General features: G+C 48.1%; 2 protein-coding genes across 4 annotated transcripts in view; one reads left to right on the top strand and one right to left on the bottom strand.

The window, feature by feature from the left end:
* The window catches only part of TNFRSF8 (TNF receptor superfamily member 8), a 36,491-nt gene extending 29,784 nt beyond the window's left edge, over positions 1–6,707 (bottom strand). The window contains exon 1 of the mRNA XM_081871131.1: positions 6,614–6,707. Coding sequence (XP_081727257.1) covers positions 6,614–6,691 — 78 coding nt within the window. The 5' untranslated portion in view covers positions 6,692–6,707. The remainder of the gene's footprint in view (positions 1–6,613) is intronic.
* The window catches only part of LDLRAD2 (low density lipoprotein receptor class A domain containing 2), a 472,593-nt gene that overhangs the window by 42,244 nt on the left and 415,228 nt on the right, over positions 1–15,121 (top strand). The window lies entirely within an intron of this gene.

The following is a 15,121-nucleotide window of genomic DNA, read 5'->3' as shown; positions in this document are numbered from 1 at the left end:
CTACTCATGTAAAAACACGCTGATTCCTGGATTTAGAAGGCAATTGGGCCGGATCTGGCCCCCGGGCCTTAGGTTGCCTACCCATGCTCTAACCCCTATGCCACATGGCGGTTCTCCTCTCGGTTTGGATGGCGTGTGGACAGGTGTGCCTGACTTTTGTGTGTGGTTCTTTGTAAAAAGGTGTTGCTCCACCTTGGCCGTGGCCCCGCCTACTGGTGGCAAACAGCTCATTGTTGTTGTTTAGTTGTTTAGTCGTGTCCGACTCTTCGTGACCCCATGGACCAGAGCACGCCAGGCACCTCTGTTTTCCACTGCCTCCCGCAGTTTGGTCAAACTCATGCTGGTAGCTTCGAGAACACTGTCCAACCATCTTGTCCTCTGTTGTCCCCTTCTCCTTGTGCCCTCCATCTTTCCCAACATCAGGGTCTTTTCCAGGGAGTCTTCTCTTCTCATGAGGTGGCCAAAGTATTGGAGCCTCAGCTTCAGGATCTGTCCTTCCAGTGAGCACTCAGGGCTGATTTCCTTCAGAATGGAGAGGTTTGATCTTCTTGCAGTCCATGGGACTCTCAAGAGTCTCCTCCAGCACCAGAATTCAAAAGCATCGATTCTTCGGCGATCAGCCTTCTTGATGGTCCAGCTCTCACTTCCATACATCACTACTGGGAAAACCATGGCTTTAACTATACGGACCTTTGTTGGCAAGGTGATGTCTCTGCTTTTTAAGATGCTGTCTACGTTTGTCATTGCTCATAGATTCATAGAATTGTAGAGCTGGAAGGTACACCAAGCATCATCTAGTCCAACCGCCCCCCCCCCCGCCCGCGCAAGATTTGTCCACAAAGGACTACAGCCTTTGATCTGAAAACAGGTAGTCACCCCTGTAACGGAGACCTCCACAGAGAGGGATCCTTTATGCCTTTCCTCTCCTTGATGTACTGCACATCTGGGCTTGAGGAATCAGGCCTGGAAGTTTTCCTGCATGCAGACGGTTCGATTCCCAACGGCATGTCCGGGTAAGCCTGGGAATGCCTCCCCCCTGAAACCCAGGAGCACTGCTGCCAGTCAGAGTAGACGATACTGAGTTGGATGGACTCATTATCAGGCAGCTTCCTCTGTTGCTTTTAAATCAGCCCTATATTCACAGCCATGAGGACTAGAATCTTACTTTATCTTTTGAAGAAGCACCACAGCATGGCAGCAAAAGGAGCTGCCTGCTATTTCTGTGCAATACCCAGACCTAAACCTAGATGTGGGACGCGGGTGGCGCTGTGGGTTAAACCACAGAGCCTAGGACTTGCCGATCAGAAGGTCGGCGGTTTGAATCCCTGTGATGGGGTGAGCTTCCGTTGCTCAGTCCTTGCTCCTGCCAACCTAGCAGTTCGAAAGCACGTCAAGTGCAAGTAGATAAATAGGTACCGCTCCGATGGGAAGGTAAACGGCATTTCCATGCGCTGCTCTGGTTCGCCAGAAGCAGCTTAGTCATGCTGGCCACATGACCCGGACTTCGGCCAATAAAGCGAGATGAGCGCCGCAACCCCAGAGTTGGTCACGACTGGACCTAATGGTCAGGGGTCCCTTTACCTTTAACCCTAGATGAGCAGTTGCTCTCTTTCAAATCAGAACCAGTGAAGGCGGTGAAGGTCCTGTGTGAGTGCCTGGAGGCAGTTGGAGGATGGATGGCGGCTAATGGATTGAGGTTGAATCCTGACAAGACAGAAGTACTGTTTTTGGGGGACAGGGGGCGGGCTGGTGTGGAGGACTCCCTGGTCCTGAATGGGGTAACTGTGCCCCTGAAGGACCAGGTGCGCAGCCTGGGAGTCATTTTGGACTCACAGCTGTCCATGGAGGCGCAGGTCAATTCTGTATCCAGGGCAGCTGTCTACCAACTCCACCTGGTACGCAGGCTGAGACCCTACCTGCCCTCGGACTGTCTCGCCAGAGTGGTGCATGCTCTAGTTATCTCCCGCTTGGACTACTGCAATGCGCTCTATGTGGGGCTACCTTTGAAGGTGACTCGGAAACTACAACTAATCCAGAATGCGGCAGCTAGACTGGTGACTGGGGGCAGCCGCCGAGACCACATAACACCGGTCTTGAAAGACCTACATTGGCTCCCAGTACGTTTCCGAGCACAATTCAAAGTGCTGGTGTTGACCTTTAAAGCCCTAAACGGCCTCGGCCCAGTATACCTGAAGGAGCGTCTCCACCCCCATCGTTCTGCCCGGACGCTGAGGTCCAGCGCCGAGGGCCTTCTGGCGGTTCCCTCATTACGAGAAGCAAAGCTACAGGGAACCAGGCAGAGGGCCTTCTCGGTAGTGGCACCCGCCTTGTGGAACGCCCTCCCATCAGATGTCAAAGCGATAAATAACTACCTGACATTCAGAAGACATCTTAAGGCAGCCCTGTTCAGGGAAGTTTTTAATCTGTGATATTTTAGTGTATTTCTGGTTTTTATGGAAGCCGCCCAGAGTGGCTGGGAAAACCCAGCCAGATGGGCGGGGTACAAATAATAAATTATTATTATTATTATAAGCGGCACTCGGCACACGCTCCAGGGCACTCTCGCCTAGCTTAACATTTCACACCTCTGCAAGTGCTTCAAGTACAGTGGTACCTCAGGTTACATACTCTTCAGGTTACATATGCTTCAGGTTACAGACTCTGCTAACCCAGAAATATTACCTCGGGTTAAGAACTTTACCTCAGGATGAGAACAGAAATCACACACCGGAGGCGCAGCAGCAGCGGGAGGCCCCATTAGCTAAAGTGGTGTTTCAGGTTAAGAACAGTTTCACGTTAAGAATGGACCTCCGGAACGAATTAAGTACTTAACCCGAAGGACCGTTGTACAGTCATGGTTGGAGGGGTTGCCATGTTCTCTCTCCCGCTAGGGCTCTTGCGCCTTTAACAAGCCAGACCAGATATCTTCGATCGAGGGTTTCTAACCTGTAGACCAGGCTTCCTCAAACTTGGCCCTCCAGATGTTTTGAGATTACAGTTCCCATCATCCCTGACCACTGGTCCTGCTAGCTAGGGATCATGGGAGTTGTAGGCCAAAAACATCTGGAGGGCCGACTTTGAGGAAGCCTGTAGACCAGACATCGGGGAGCCTTGCTTCCCAGCAGCCAGCCATCTCAATGGTCAGCAATGTTTGGAGAGCCACAAATCTGCACCACCCACTCCAGCTTAGACACTGAGGCTGGAAAAGCTCAGAATATTTTAAAAAACCACAATTCTGCTGTTAAGTGGATATCTTAGATTAGATTAACAGAGATGTACTGAGCATGATTAATCTTGTGTTGCACCCCTTACATGATGACTCAGCTGTGTGCATGTCGGGGCTGTGTGCGAACCCTCCTGACCAAGGGTTTGCTCAGCGACTGGTCAAAAGAGCTGAATATGTTTAATTTGGGAATATGTTTAGCCTGGGAGTCATTTTGGACTCACAGCTGTCCATGGAGGCGCAGCTCAGTTCTGTGTCCAGGGCGGCTGTCTACCAGCTCCATCTGGTACGCAGGCTGAGACCCTACCTGCCCGCGGACTGTCTCGCCAGAGTGGTGCATGCTCTGGTTATCTCCTGCTTGGACTACTGCAATGCGCTCTACGTGGAGCTACCGTTGAAGGTGACTCAGAAATTACAACTAATCCAGAATGTGGCAGCTAGACTAGTGACTGGGAGTGGCTGCTGAGACCACATAACACCGGTCCAGAAAGACCTACATTGGCTCCCAGTACGTTTCCGAGCACAATTCAAAGTGTTGGTGCTGACCTTGAAAGCCCTAAACGGCCTCGGTCCAGTATACCTGAAGGAGCGTCGCCATGCCCATCGTTCAGCCTGGACACTGAGGTCCAGCGCTGAGGGCCTTCTGGCAGCTCCCTCACTGCAAGAAGCGAAGTTACAGGGAACCAGGCAGAGGGCCTTCTCCATAGTGGTGCCCGCCCAGTGGAATGCCCTCCCATCAGATGTCAAAGAGATAAACAACTATCTGACATATAGAAGACATCTGAAGGTAGCCATTGTTTTAGGGAAGTTTTTAATGACTGATGTTTTAATGTATTTTTAATCTTTTGTTGGAAGCCGCCCAGAGTGGCTGGGGAAACCCAGCTAGATGGGCGGGGTATAAATAAATGATGATGGTGGTGGTGATTAAGCAAAATAAATGAATTCGGAACTACAGTGGTACCTCGGGTTACATATGCTTCAGGTTACAGACTCTGCTAATCCAGAAATAGTGCTTCAGGTTAAGAACTTTGCTTCAGGATGAGAACAGAAATCGTGCTCTGTCGGTGCAGCAGCAGCATCAGGAAACCCCATTAACTAAAGTTCAGGTTAAGAACAGTTTCAGGTTAAGTACGGACCTCCGAAACGAATTAAGTACTTAACCTGAGGTGCCACTGTATGAGGCTCGGAAACAAAAGGGCATGTTCAGAGTGCGACCCCTGCCCAAGAAGGACCCTCTGTATTTAATAAGGTTGTTCCACAATATAAGAGCAGCCCTTATTTGTTTTACGTTGCAGTGGGGGAAACTGGGCTATTTGGATGCTGCCAAACCACAACTCCCATCAGGCCTAGCAAGCACACTCAGCAGTGGGGGATGATGGGAGCTGTAGTTTAGCAGCATCCAGAGGGCCAAATGTTCCCCATACCCAACATGGGAAGCTGCCTTCAATGATGATGGTGATGATGATGAAGATGATGATGGAACCACAGCACTGGTCCGCCTCGCTCATTCCTATCCTAGATCCATAGAATTGTAGTTTGAAGAGATCCCGATGGTCACTGAATGGCAATGCATTGAAAGCCCATCTCCAGTGGCTTTTAAGCACATCCAAAGCATGATCTTTCCCTCAAAGGATTCTGGGCGTTGTAGTTTAACACACACACACACACACACACACACACACACACACACACACACACCACTCTTCAAAAAGTGACAGCTCCCAGCAAACCTTCCCAAACTACAGTGCTCAGAATTCTTCAGGGCGGGGGGCGGGGAGGAAATGCACTTTGAAAGTACAGTGGTACCTTGGGTTACATACGCTTCAGGTTACATACGCTTCAGGTTACAGACTCCACTAACTCAGAAATAGTGCTTCAGGTTAAGAACTTTGCTTCAGGATGAGAACAGAAATCATGCACGGCGGCGCGGCGGCAGCAGGAAGCCCCATTAGCTAAAGTGGTAATTCAGGTTAAGAACAGTTTTAGGTTAAGTACGGACCTCCGGAATGAATTAAGTACTTAACCTGAGGTACAGGCATCTCACATCCACCCTCTCACCAGCAGCAGTTCTTGAGTTTTTCCCAGCATCGCTCTCTTCCCACCCTACCTAGAGACACCAAGGATCAAAGCTGGGGCGTTCTGCATGCCAAACAGCTGCAGGCTCATTCCTCACCCTGATACTTTGTTGGCTTCCCAGAGGCACCAGCGCTGGACCGGCAGTCCCCTGATCTGACCCAAGAGGGTCTTTCTTACATTTTTGGGTGCCTGCCGGCCAAGGGATTGTCTAGAGAACACCCATCTCTCGGTCCCCCTCCTCCCCCCAAAACCTGGGCAAGATATACCCTTGGAATAAAGTCAGGAGAAGGGGCGTGGGTTTTAGAGTCAGTTGGGCCACTGGCCATCTAGCCCATTGCTGCCAACACAGACTGGCAGCAGCTGTCTAGGATCTCAGGCAGGGGAGAGATTTCAAGCCCTAACTGGAGATGGAGCCTGTCCTTCCAGTGAGCACTCAGGGCTGATTTCCTTCAGAATGGAGAGGTTTGATCTTCTTGCAGTCCATGGGACTCTCAAGAGTCTCCTCCAACTGGGCAAAGAACGTGAGGCGAGCCCGCTGGGTCAGGATCAGGCCAATGGCACATCTTAGTCCAGCATCCTGTCCTCACAGCCATATGCCCCGAAGGGAAAGCAGGATTCAAGCACAAGAGCAACTGTGGATTCCAGCAACTGGTCTTCAGAAGCATCAGACTTTTAGAAGACATCTGAAGGCAGTCCTGTTTAGGGAAGCTTTTAATGTTTAACAGACCACTGTACAGTGGTACTTCGGGTTACATACGCTTCAGGTTACATACACAGCAGGCAGCAGGAAGCCCCATTAGCTAAAGTGGTGATTCAGGTTAAGAACAGTTTCAGGTTAAGAACGGACCTCCGGAACGAATTAAGTACTTAACCCGAGGTACCACTGTATTTTAATTCTTTGTTGGAAGCTGCCCAGGGTGGCTGGGGAGACCCAGCCAGATGGGTGGGCTATAAATAATAAATCATCATCATCATCATCATCATCATCATCACTGTCTCTGAAGGAGAACATAGCCATCGAGCATAGCCACGAGCCATCGCTAGCCCCCCCTCCATGCATTTGTCACTACCTCCTGCAGCAGCGAGTTCCACACCCGCTGCGTGTCCTTCCCCTAAAAAGTGATTCAAGATCCCAGTCCTCATTGCTCAGAGAAGGAAGGAATCTCAGCTAAAACACCCATGACACGTGGCCATCTAGCCTCTGCTCAAAAACCTCCAAAGAAGGAACTTACACCCCTGACTGATTCCCCCCGCCACCGCCTGGAGCGCGGCGTCACCACGTGCGCCCGATCCAAAGCCGCGCGGATGCCTCACCTGGGAAGGCGCCGCCGCGACCCTCTGCAGAACCAAGAGGAGGAACAGCAGCCACGTAGGGCGACTCCAAGCACCCATGGCGACTCCGGGTCTCTCTCCCCACTTCTTCAGAAAAGGGAGCTGGGCAGAGCGCAGGCTGCCCATCCGCCCGCCCGGCGAGGAAAGCGCAGGGCGCAGGGACCTCCCCAAAGCGCGCGGGATCTGCGCACGGGCGAAAGAAAAGAATAAAATCAACTACGGGGTTGGGACTGCGGTCAACCTCAGGACTCCGCCCCAGGGGCCTACATGCAATTAACTTTTTTAAAATAAAAAAAAACCCCTAGGTCTGCTGCGGCCATCCTCGCCTGAGAACGTGGTTTCCAAATCACACATCACAGGCGCTTACCGGTAGCTTATCTCCCGCCTTTCCCGTTATCTGCCTCAGTTTGCCTCCTGTGAAATGGGGACAAGCCTATCCAGGGTTGACCGGTCAGGTGTTATTTGGGGTGTTTTTGTGTTTTTTTTTTTTAAAATAAAAAAACGCCCCTTGTTTTTGCACTCTTTTAAACCAAGAGGTGTGCGCGCGTACGAGGGAGGGAATCTTTGGTCCTCGCAGATGCAGTTGGATTTCAACTCCCAGCAAGCCAGCATGAGCAATGGTTAGAGCGCGGAGTGTGTGTGATGAGAGGTGAAATCCGGCATCATTTAGAGAGGGTCATCAGTGTTTCCCCTGCCTCGGCTTAAAAGGCAGCTGAGGTCTGCCAGCTGCCTGCGGCTTGCAGAGTTTTCACCTGCTATTATTTTTTCCAGATAAGGTTGCGCTTAAAGAAACAGAAAAGTGCTATTTAGGAGCCCTCTTTAGTAGGGGAAGGGCTGTGGCTCAGTGGTGGAGCACCCGCTCTGCATGCAGAATGTCCCAGATTCAACCCCCCCCCCCAGCACCTGCCGAATAACACCCTGGAGAGCTGCTGCCAGTCCGTGCAGACACCACTAAGCTAGATGGGACCAAGGGTCTCATTCCGCAACTGCTTTGTTCTCTCTCGCGCCCCCCGCAGCAAGTAATCTCATGGCAGGCAGCGTGTGGCAAGGCTGGACTGAGAAAAGAACTATTTGGGTGTTATTTTCATTTCTTAAAGGGTTTTTTTTAAGGGGGGAGAAAGTCACGCCTTTTTTTAAAAAAGCGTCGCTATTAAATGACTCTGCCTTTTGTAATGTGTAAGATAACACACATCCTGAGAATATTTATGCTTAAGTGATACGCTTGTAATGAATAGCAAGGGTTAATGGCTGGTCTGGAGCAGTCTCATAGGTGGCTGTGGGTTCATTTATTTAGTAATGCAAGATTGGGGGGGGGGCTTTCCCTGCTGGGTCAGACTGAAAGGGTCCAGCGTCTTGGTCACACAGTGGCCAACTGGGACCCGAGCTTTAAGACCATTTACCTGCAGCCATTCACCACCAAAACTGTCATTTGGGGGTAAACTGCCTCTAAAAATGGAGTCTCCATCAATTTGGTTGTGGCTGACAGCTGGGAGAAAAGCAATGACAAACCTAGACAGCATCTTAAAAAGCAGAGACATCACCTTGCCAACAAAGGTCTGTATAGTTAAAGCTATGGTTTTCCCAGTAGTGATGTATGGAAGTGAGAGCTGGACCATCAAGAAGGCTGATCGCCGAAGAATCGATGCTTTTGAATTCTGGTGCTGGAGGAGACTCTTGAGAGTCCCATGGACTGCAAGAAGATCAAACCTCTCCATTCTGAAGGAAATCAGCCCTGAGTGCTCCCTGGAAGGACAGATCCTGAAGCTGAGGCTCCAATACTTTGGCCACCTCATGAGAAGAGAAGACTCCCTGGGAAAGACCCTGATGTTGGGAAAGATGGAGGGTGCAAGGAGAAGGGGACAACAGAGGACGAGATGGTTGGACAGTGTTGTCGAAGCTACCAGCATGAATTTGACCAAACTGCAGGAGGCAGGGGAAGACAGGAGTGCCTGGCGTGCTCTTGTCCAGGGGGTCATGAAGAGTCGGACACGACTAAATGACTAAACAACAACAACAACAACGACTGCTGGGACCAGTGGTCCTACCTTAAGAATATAAAAGCCTGAGGTTAGAATCAAAGAATTATAGAGTTGGAATGGGATCTTTTGACCAACACGGGGCTTGAACCCACAACGCACAAGCAGGGCATGAGTGCAGCGCTCTCCAGACATGTGATTCCCAGCTGCTGGTATATCCAGATTTTGTCCTTGTTCTTCAGGAAATTTCAGGAATTATATCTCTGGGATGGGGGCAGGATAAAGGATCTGCTAATGGCACAGCAATAAAACTGCTAGCCCATTTGCCAAGCTAAGCAGGGTCTGGTTTGGTTTCAAATGGGATGTTGAGATCCCTGCATTGCAAGGGGTTTGGACTAGATGACTCCAACAGTCTTACGATTCTATGAACTCTCAGCACCCTTAGCAAACAGCAGTTCCCATGATTCTTTGAGGGAAGCCATGGCTGTTCATGAAGGGGCGTCGTGGTGCCTTGAATGTGATCGATGCCTTACCTACATCCTTCGTCAAAAAGCCAATTTCGATCCATGCTTTGCAGAGGAAGGGAGAGGCACTGTCGCCTAATGGTTAGAGTATTGTGCATGTGATCAAAGGAAATCTAAAAAATGTAGTACAGTGGTACCTCGGGTTACCTATGCTTCAGGTTACAGACGCTTCAGGTAACAGACTCCGGTAACCCAGAAATAGTACCTCAGGTTAAGAACTTTGCTTCAGGATGAGAACAGAAATCGTGCTCCAGCGGCGTGACAGCAGCAGGAGGCCCCATTAGCTAAAGTGGTGCTTCAGGTTAAAAACAGTTTCAGGTTAAGAAGGACCTCCTGAACGAATTAAGTACTTAACCCGAGGTATAAGCACCGACAACTGGGAAACACTGGCCCACGAGTGCTCCAGTTGGAGAACAGCCTTTACCAAAGGTGTCATGGGCTTTGAAGTCACTCGAACTCAGGACGAAAGGGAGAAACGTACTAAGAGGAAGGCACACTCAGCAAACCCTCACCGTGACCCAACTCCTGCCCAGAAACCTGTGTCCCCACTGTGGATGTATGGATCCAGAATTGGCCTCCGCAGTCGCTTACAGACTCACTGTTAAAACTGTGTTTATGGAAGACAATCTTACTCGGCTATAAGGGATTGCGGAAGAAGTACAGTAGTACCTTGGGTTACAGACGCTTCAGGTTACAGACGCTTCAGGTTACAGACTCTGCTAACCCAGAAATAGTACCTCAGGTTAAGAACTTTGCTTCAGGATGAGAACAGAAATCGTGCGGCGGCAGCGGGAGGCCCCATTAGCTAAAGTGGTACCTCAGGTTAAGCACAGTTTCAGGTTAAGAACGGACCTCCAGAACGAATTAAGTTCTTAACCCGAGGGTACCACTGTAGTTGTTTTGATAAGGAAAGCTGATAGAGGATGATACAAGAGCATAGGACCAAACTCCTCGGAGCCAAGGTCCCTTCAACCCCCTCCCTAGAATATTTGAGGAAGCCACCCCCCCCCCAGTTGATGGGCATTACCATTCAAATGGTGTTTGTGCACCATGTCTTGTGATTGATTATGCAGGGTGGGGCTTACCTGCGCCCTCCCCCCCCCGAATATTTTTTCAAGTTGGCATCCCCGGACAAGAGTCCTGCTGCCCATCTAGTCCAGCATTCTGTTTCGCAGTGGCCAACCAGATTCCTGTGGAAAACCCGTATGCAGGACCACAGCCCAACAGCAACTTTCCCCTCCTACGGTTTCCAGCAATTCAGAAGTATTATTGCCTTTGACAGTGGAGGCAGAGCATAGCTTTCACGGCTAGTAACTATCAATAGATACTTATTCTCCTCCGTGAATTTGCCAATCCCTCTTTCTTTCTTTCTTTTTTATAATAATTTTTATTGCATTTTCAACTTTATCATAGTTACAATTTCCATACATAATTCAATAAACTCAAATATTGCTCTATCTGAGCATTGACCTCCTCCCGCCCCTCTTTCTGCCTCCCATACTTTATTCTTAGCATTTCTATAACCACTTAGTATTTCTATAACCATATACCGTATTTTTCATTCTATAAGATGCACCAGACCACAAGACGCACCTAGATTTTGGAGGAGGAAAACAAGAAAAAAAATATTCTGAATCTCAGAAGCCAGAACAACAAGAGGGATTGCTGCGCAGTGAAAGCAGCAATCTCTCTTGCTGTTCTGGCTTCTGTGATAGCTGCGCAGCCTGCATTTGCTCCATAAGACGCACACACATTTCCCCTTACTTTTTAGGAGGGAAAAAGTGAGTCTTATAGAGCAAAAAATACGGTATATATTTTTAAAATTCCCCTCATTAAGTGTAAATCAGTTCCTTATAATCACATGACAAAACATTTCAACTCAAAGCTACAAACGTTTTCAGGTGTTTACAATGTTCTTTCAAATATAATATAAATTCGCTCCAGTCCTTTTGAAACAGTTCATCGCGCTGATTACGGATCTTCCCTGTCAGCTTTGCTAACTCCACATATTCCACCATCTTTCTTCGCCATTCTTCCACTGTTGGAAGCTCCTGCAATTTCCATTTCTGAGCCAGAAGTATCTTTGCGGCCGTTGTGGCATACATAAACAAATTCACATTTTTTTTGGAATTTCATCTCCAATTAAACCTAACAGAAACACCTCTGGTTTTTTTTATTGAAATTGTATTTAAAGATCTTTTTAAATTCATTGTAAATTAGATCCCAATAGGCTTTCACCCTGGTACACGTCCACCACATATGATGGAAGTTCCCCTCCTTCTTACATTTCCAACAATTTTTATCCTGATTTCTATACATTTTTGCCTATCTTTCAAGGCCATCCAAGTTGCTGGCCCCCTGCAGCAGCGAGTTCCACAGTTTAACGGCAACGGACTGCCGAGTGCAGGACTTCCTTCCATCCGCCCTGAATCATCCATCGCTGAAGATTGCAATGAAAGGAAAGTTTGAAATTGCGACTGAAGGTTGCAAGCAAAGGAAGGGTAACAAAAAGAAGTCTAAGCATCTTTAGTGCCAAGTCATGAATTCATGGAGGGCAAATTCTGATGAAGGGATGCAGGTGGCGCTGTGGGTTAAACCACAGAGCCTAGGACTTGCCAAGCAGAAGGTCGGCGGTTCGAATCCCTGTGACGGGGTGAGCTCCCGTTGCTCGGTCCCTGCTCCTGCCAACCTAGCAGTTCGAAAGCACATCAAAGTGCAAGTAGATAAATAGGTACCGCTCCGGTGGGAAGGTAAACGGCGTTTCCGTGTGCTGCTCTGGTTCGGCAGAAGCGGCTTAGTCATGCTGGCCACATGACCCAGAAGCTGTCTGTGGACAAACGCCGGCTCCCTCAGCCAATAAAGCGAGATGAGCGCCGCAACCCCAGAGTCGGTCAGGGATCCCTTTACCCTTTACCTTTACAATTCTGATGAAGAGTAAAATTAATCAGAGGTGTGGCCAGAGAGAACCAATCAGAGGCGCGGCTGGAGATTTGACGTGAGAATGGGGTTTCATGTTCAGGAAAACACAAAAAGAGCAAGAATTCAGGTGGGGGCTTCCTCTCTGCGTGATTTCTTGCAACTTTTAGCTGATGTATATTTTTGCCTTTCCCCCAACAGTGGCTTCTACGAAGGCACGCTTGCTTAATGTTTTTGAGAGATTTCACATTTCCTTGTGTGGTTGATAATAGGCCGCACAGATACTAGATTTTCTGCGAGTCCGCCCCCCCCCAGCTTTTATCAATTTTGTAACAGAAAGTGCCTACAAATCATAAATGGCAAACAACAGGAGAGGAATCCCGAGAACAAGAATAAAGGCAAGTAAAAAACTAAACAAGATCTAAAGGAAAGGTCAACATTTAGTCCGATTATTTCTGTCTCTCTTCACGAGTTCCAGCATAGGAATGCCAAAATACCGGAACCTGGGACAGTCAATTTCAAATCTGGCAGTGTAAGTTTTTCCCAATTACAGTGGTACCTCGGGTTACAGACGCTTCAGGTTACATACGCTTCAGGTTACAGATTCCGCTAACCCAGAAATAGTACCTCGGGTTAAGAACTTTGCTTCAGGATGAGAACAAAAATCGGGCTCCGGCGGCGCAGCAGCAGCAGGAGGCCCCTGGGCTAAAGTGGTGCTTCAGGTTAAGAATAGTTTCAGGTTAAGTACTGACCTCCGAAACGAATTAAGTACTTAACCTGAGGTACCACTGTACTCATTCTTCCAGTCTTAAATTCAGTTCTCCACTAAGATAGGGCATATAAGATAAAGGGCACCATTCATGAGTTAATTTTAAATAAATTTAAATTTTGCATAACACTTTCTTTTCTGTTTTTTTCTGTTCTTTTTCCCTTCTGTAAGCTGGTTTGAGAGAGAGGAGTGTGGTATAAATTCCTTAAACCAAAAAGTAAAATAAATAGATGAAAACCCACATGTCTAAAGGATACCATGTTCTGATTCAAAGTGAGAATGCGATGAAGTGGGAAGAGAAAAACTATTAAGAATAATTCAGTTGGCAACATTTGTTGAAATGCAGCCAGGAATTAACAGTAGAAAAACGAACTTTTTGTTTGACATCTCCTGACCTTTCTGTTTTCAATCATCCCTTTTCAAGGAACCCACAGGGCAGTGAGTTCAGACCTTATCCACAGTTCCTATCAAAAGAAAGACAGAAATCTCTGATTCATCCATTGTCAGGGTGATGCTTTTGTGGCATCATCAGTTACTAGTTCGGTCAGCGGCATCCCACACATTCCCTGTTCCTCAAAATGCTTCTCAAAGCTTTCCAATCAAAAAAGGAGTTGCTTCTACACTCCCACGCAGCTGTCCTGAACTCACATGGTTAAGGCAGCATTCCCCACATAGACTATAGACTGCTGTGTGCTGCCTTGAGACATTTATCGTTTAAGAATTTGATCAATAAAAGCCTGTGGGCTGTTTGTGTTCAGTACAATTGCACCAGAGTGTAGAAGGAACAAATATTTCATTCAATATAAACTGGCACTTGGAATTTATCAATGGCCTCAGTCCTGCCTGTTAATTCCCATCTTTGGCAGTCAGTGCCAAAATGCAATCTGGTTCTAACATTTTAATTACTTTACTCGTGTGTGTGTGTGTGTGTGTGTGTGTGTGTGTGTGTGCAATCTATAAATATTCTTATAAATATTCAAACAACACCCCCCCCCAAAAAAAAACCCCAAGCCCACCTACATGAGAGAGAGGGAGAAACAGCCTTGATGGTGTTTTCAGAAGTATTTTAAAATATATATATGAAAAATCAGAGGCAGCATCTGTATCTGTGTGGTGGCATTTGCTTCTTTTAAACTCATGGTTGCCCTCTGGCGGTTTAAATAAGTACATCCATTAAAAAGAAGTAAGATTTCTGTTTATTTTTGAAAAAAGGAGTTCCCCGTGAGATTGTGGGTGGTTTTTAGTCAATTAAAAAAGACTTTTAATTGACGCATCTAACCCTGGGGTGGCAAACGTCCCATTCAGAAGCCTGACCCAGCCTTCCAAAGGTTGTAGCTAGCTAAATCCTACTCGGGAGTAGACGCACCAAAATTGACAGACCTAGGTTAGACATAGGGACGCGGGTGGAGCTGTGGTCTAAACCACAGAGCCTAGGGCTTGCAGATCGGAAGATCGGCAGTTTGAATCCCTGTGACGGGGTGAGCTCCCTTTGCTCGGTCCCAGCTTCTGCCAACCTAGCAATTTGAAAGCACATCAAGTGCAAGTAGATAAATAGGTACCGCTCTGGCGGGAAGGTAAACGGCGTTTCTGGCACTGCTCTGGTTCGCCAGAAGCGGCTTAGTCATGCTGGCCACATGACCTGGAAGCTGTACGCCGGCTTCCTCAGCCAGTAAAGCGAGATAAGCGCCGCAACCCCAGAGTCGGCCACGACTGGACCTAACGGTCAGGGGTCCCTTTACCTTTACCTAGGTTAGACATGCACAGGAATTTCAATGGGTCTGCCCTGGATAGGGCAGGCATTGGATAATACCCTTTTTCACAGATAATTGGCATACAAAAGCCAAGAGGGGCTATGGTGTGTGCACATGTGAGAATATGGGGTGATACCTCCCAGTTCTGTCCCTGCGGCGCCCTGAGGATTGACCAAGGTGAATATGTGGCCCCTTACCCCACCCCCAATGAACTGCTTGCAGCCCTAGGGTGGTTGTACCCAACTACATTTTACTCAAGAGTAGACCCCTGATTGGTTCAAAATTGGGAAAGTAGTACAACAAGGCTATATATTGTCTCCCTGCTTATTGAACTTATATGCAGAATTCATCATGCGAAAGGCTGGGCTGGATGAATCCCAAACTGGAATTAAGATTGCCGGAAGAAATATCAACAACAGATATGCAGATGACACAACCTTGACGGAAGGAAGTGAGGAGGAATTAAAGAACCTTTTAATGAGGGTGAAAGAGGAGAGCACAAAATATGGTCTGAAGCTCAACATAAAAAAACCGAAGATCATGGCCACTGGGCC

The sequence above is a fragment of the Podarcis erhardii genome (assembly GCF_964252035.2).
Source record: "Podarcis erhardii genome assembly, chromosome: 7".
NCBI classification, from domain to species: Eukaryota; Metazoa; Chordata; class Lepidosauria; order Squamata; family Lacertidae; genus Podarcis; species Podarcis erhardii.
The sequence above is the reverse complement of the archived record's forward strand: the minus strand, read 5'-3'. Positions and strand labels throughout refer to the sequence as shown.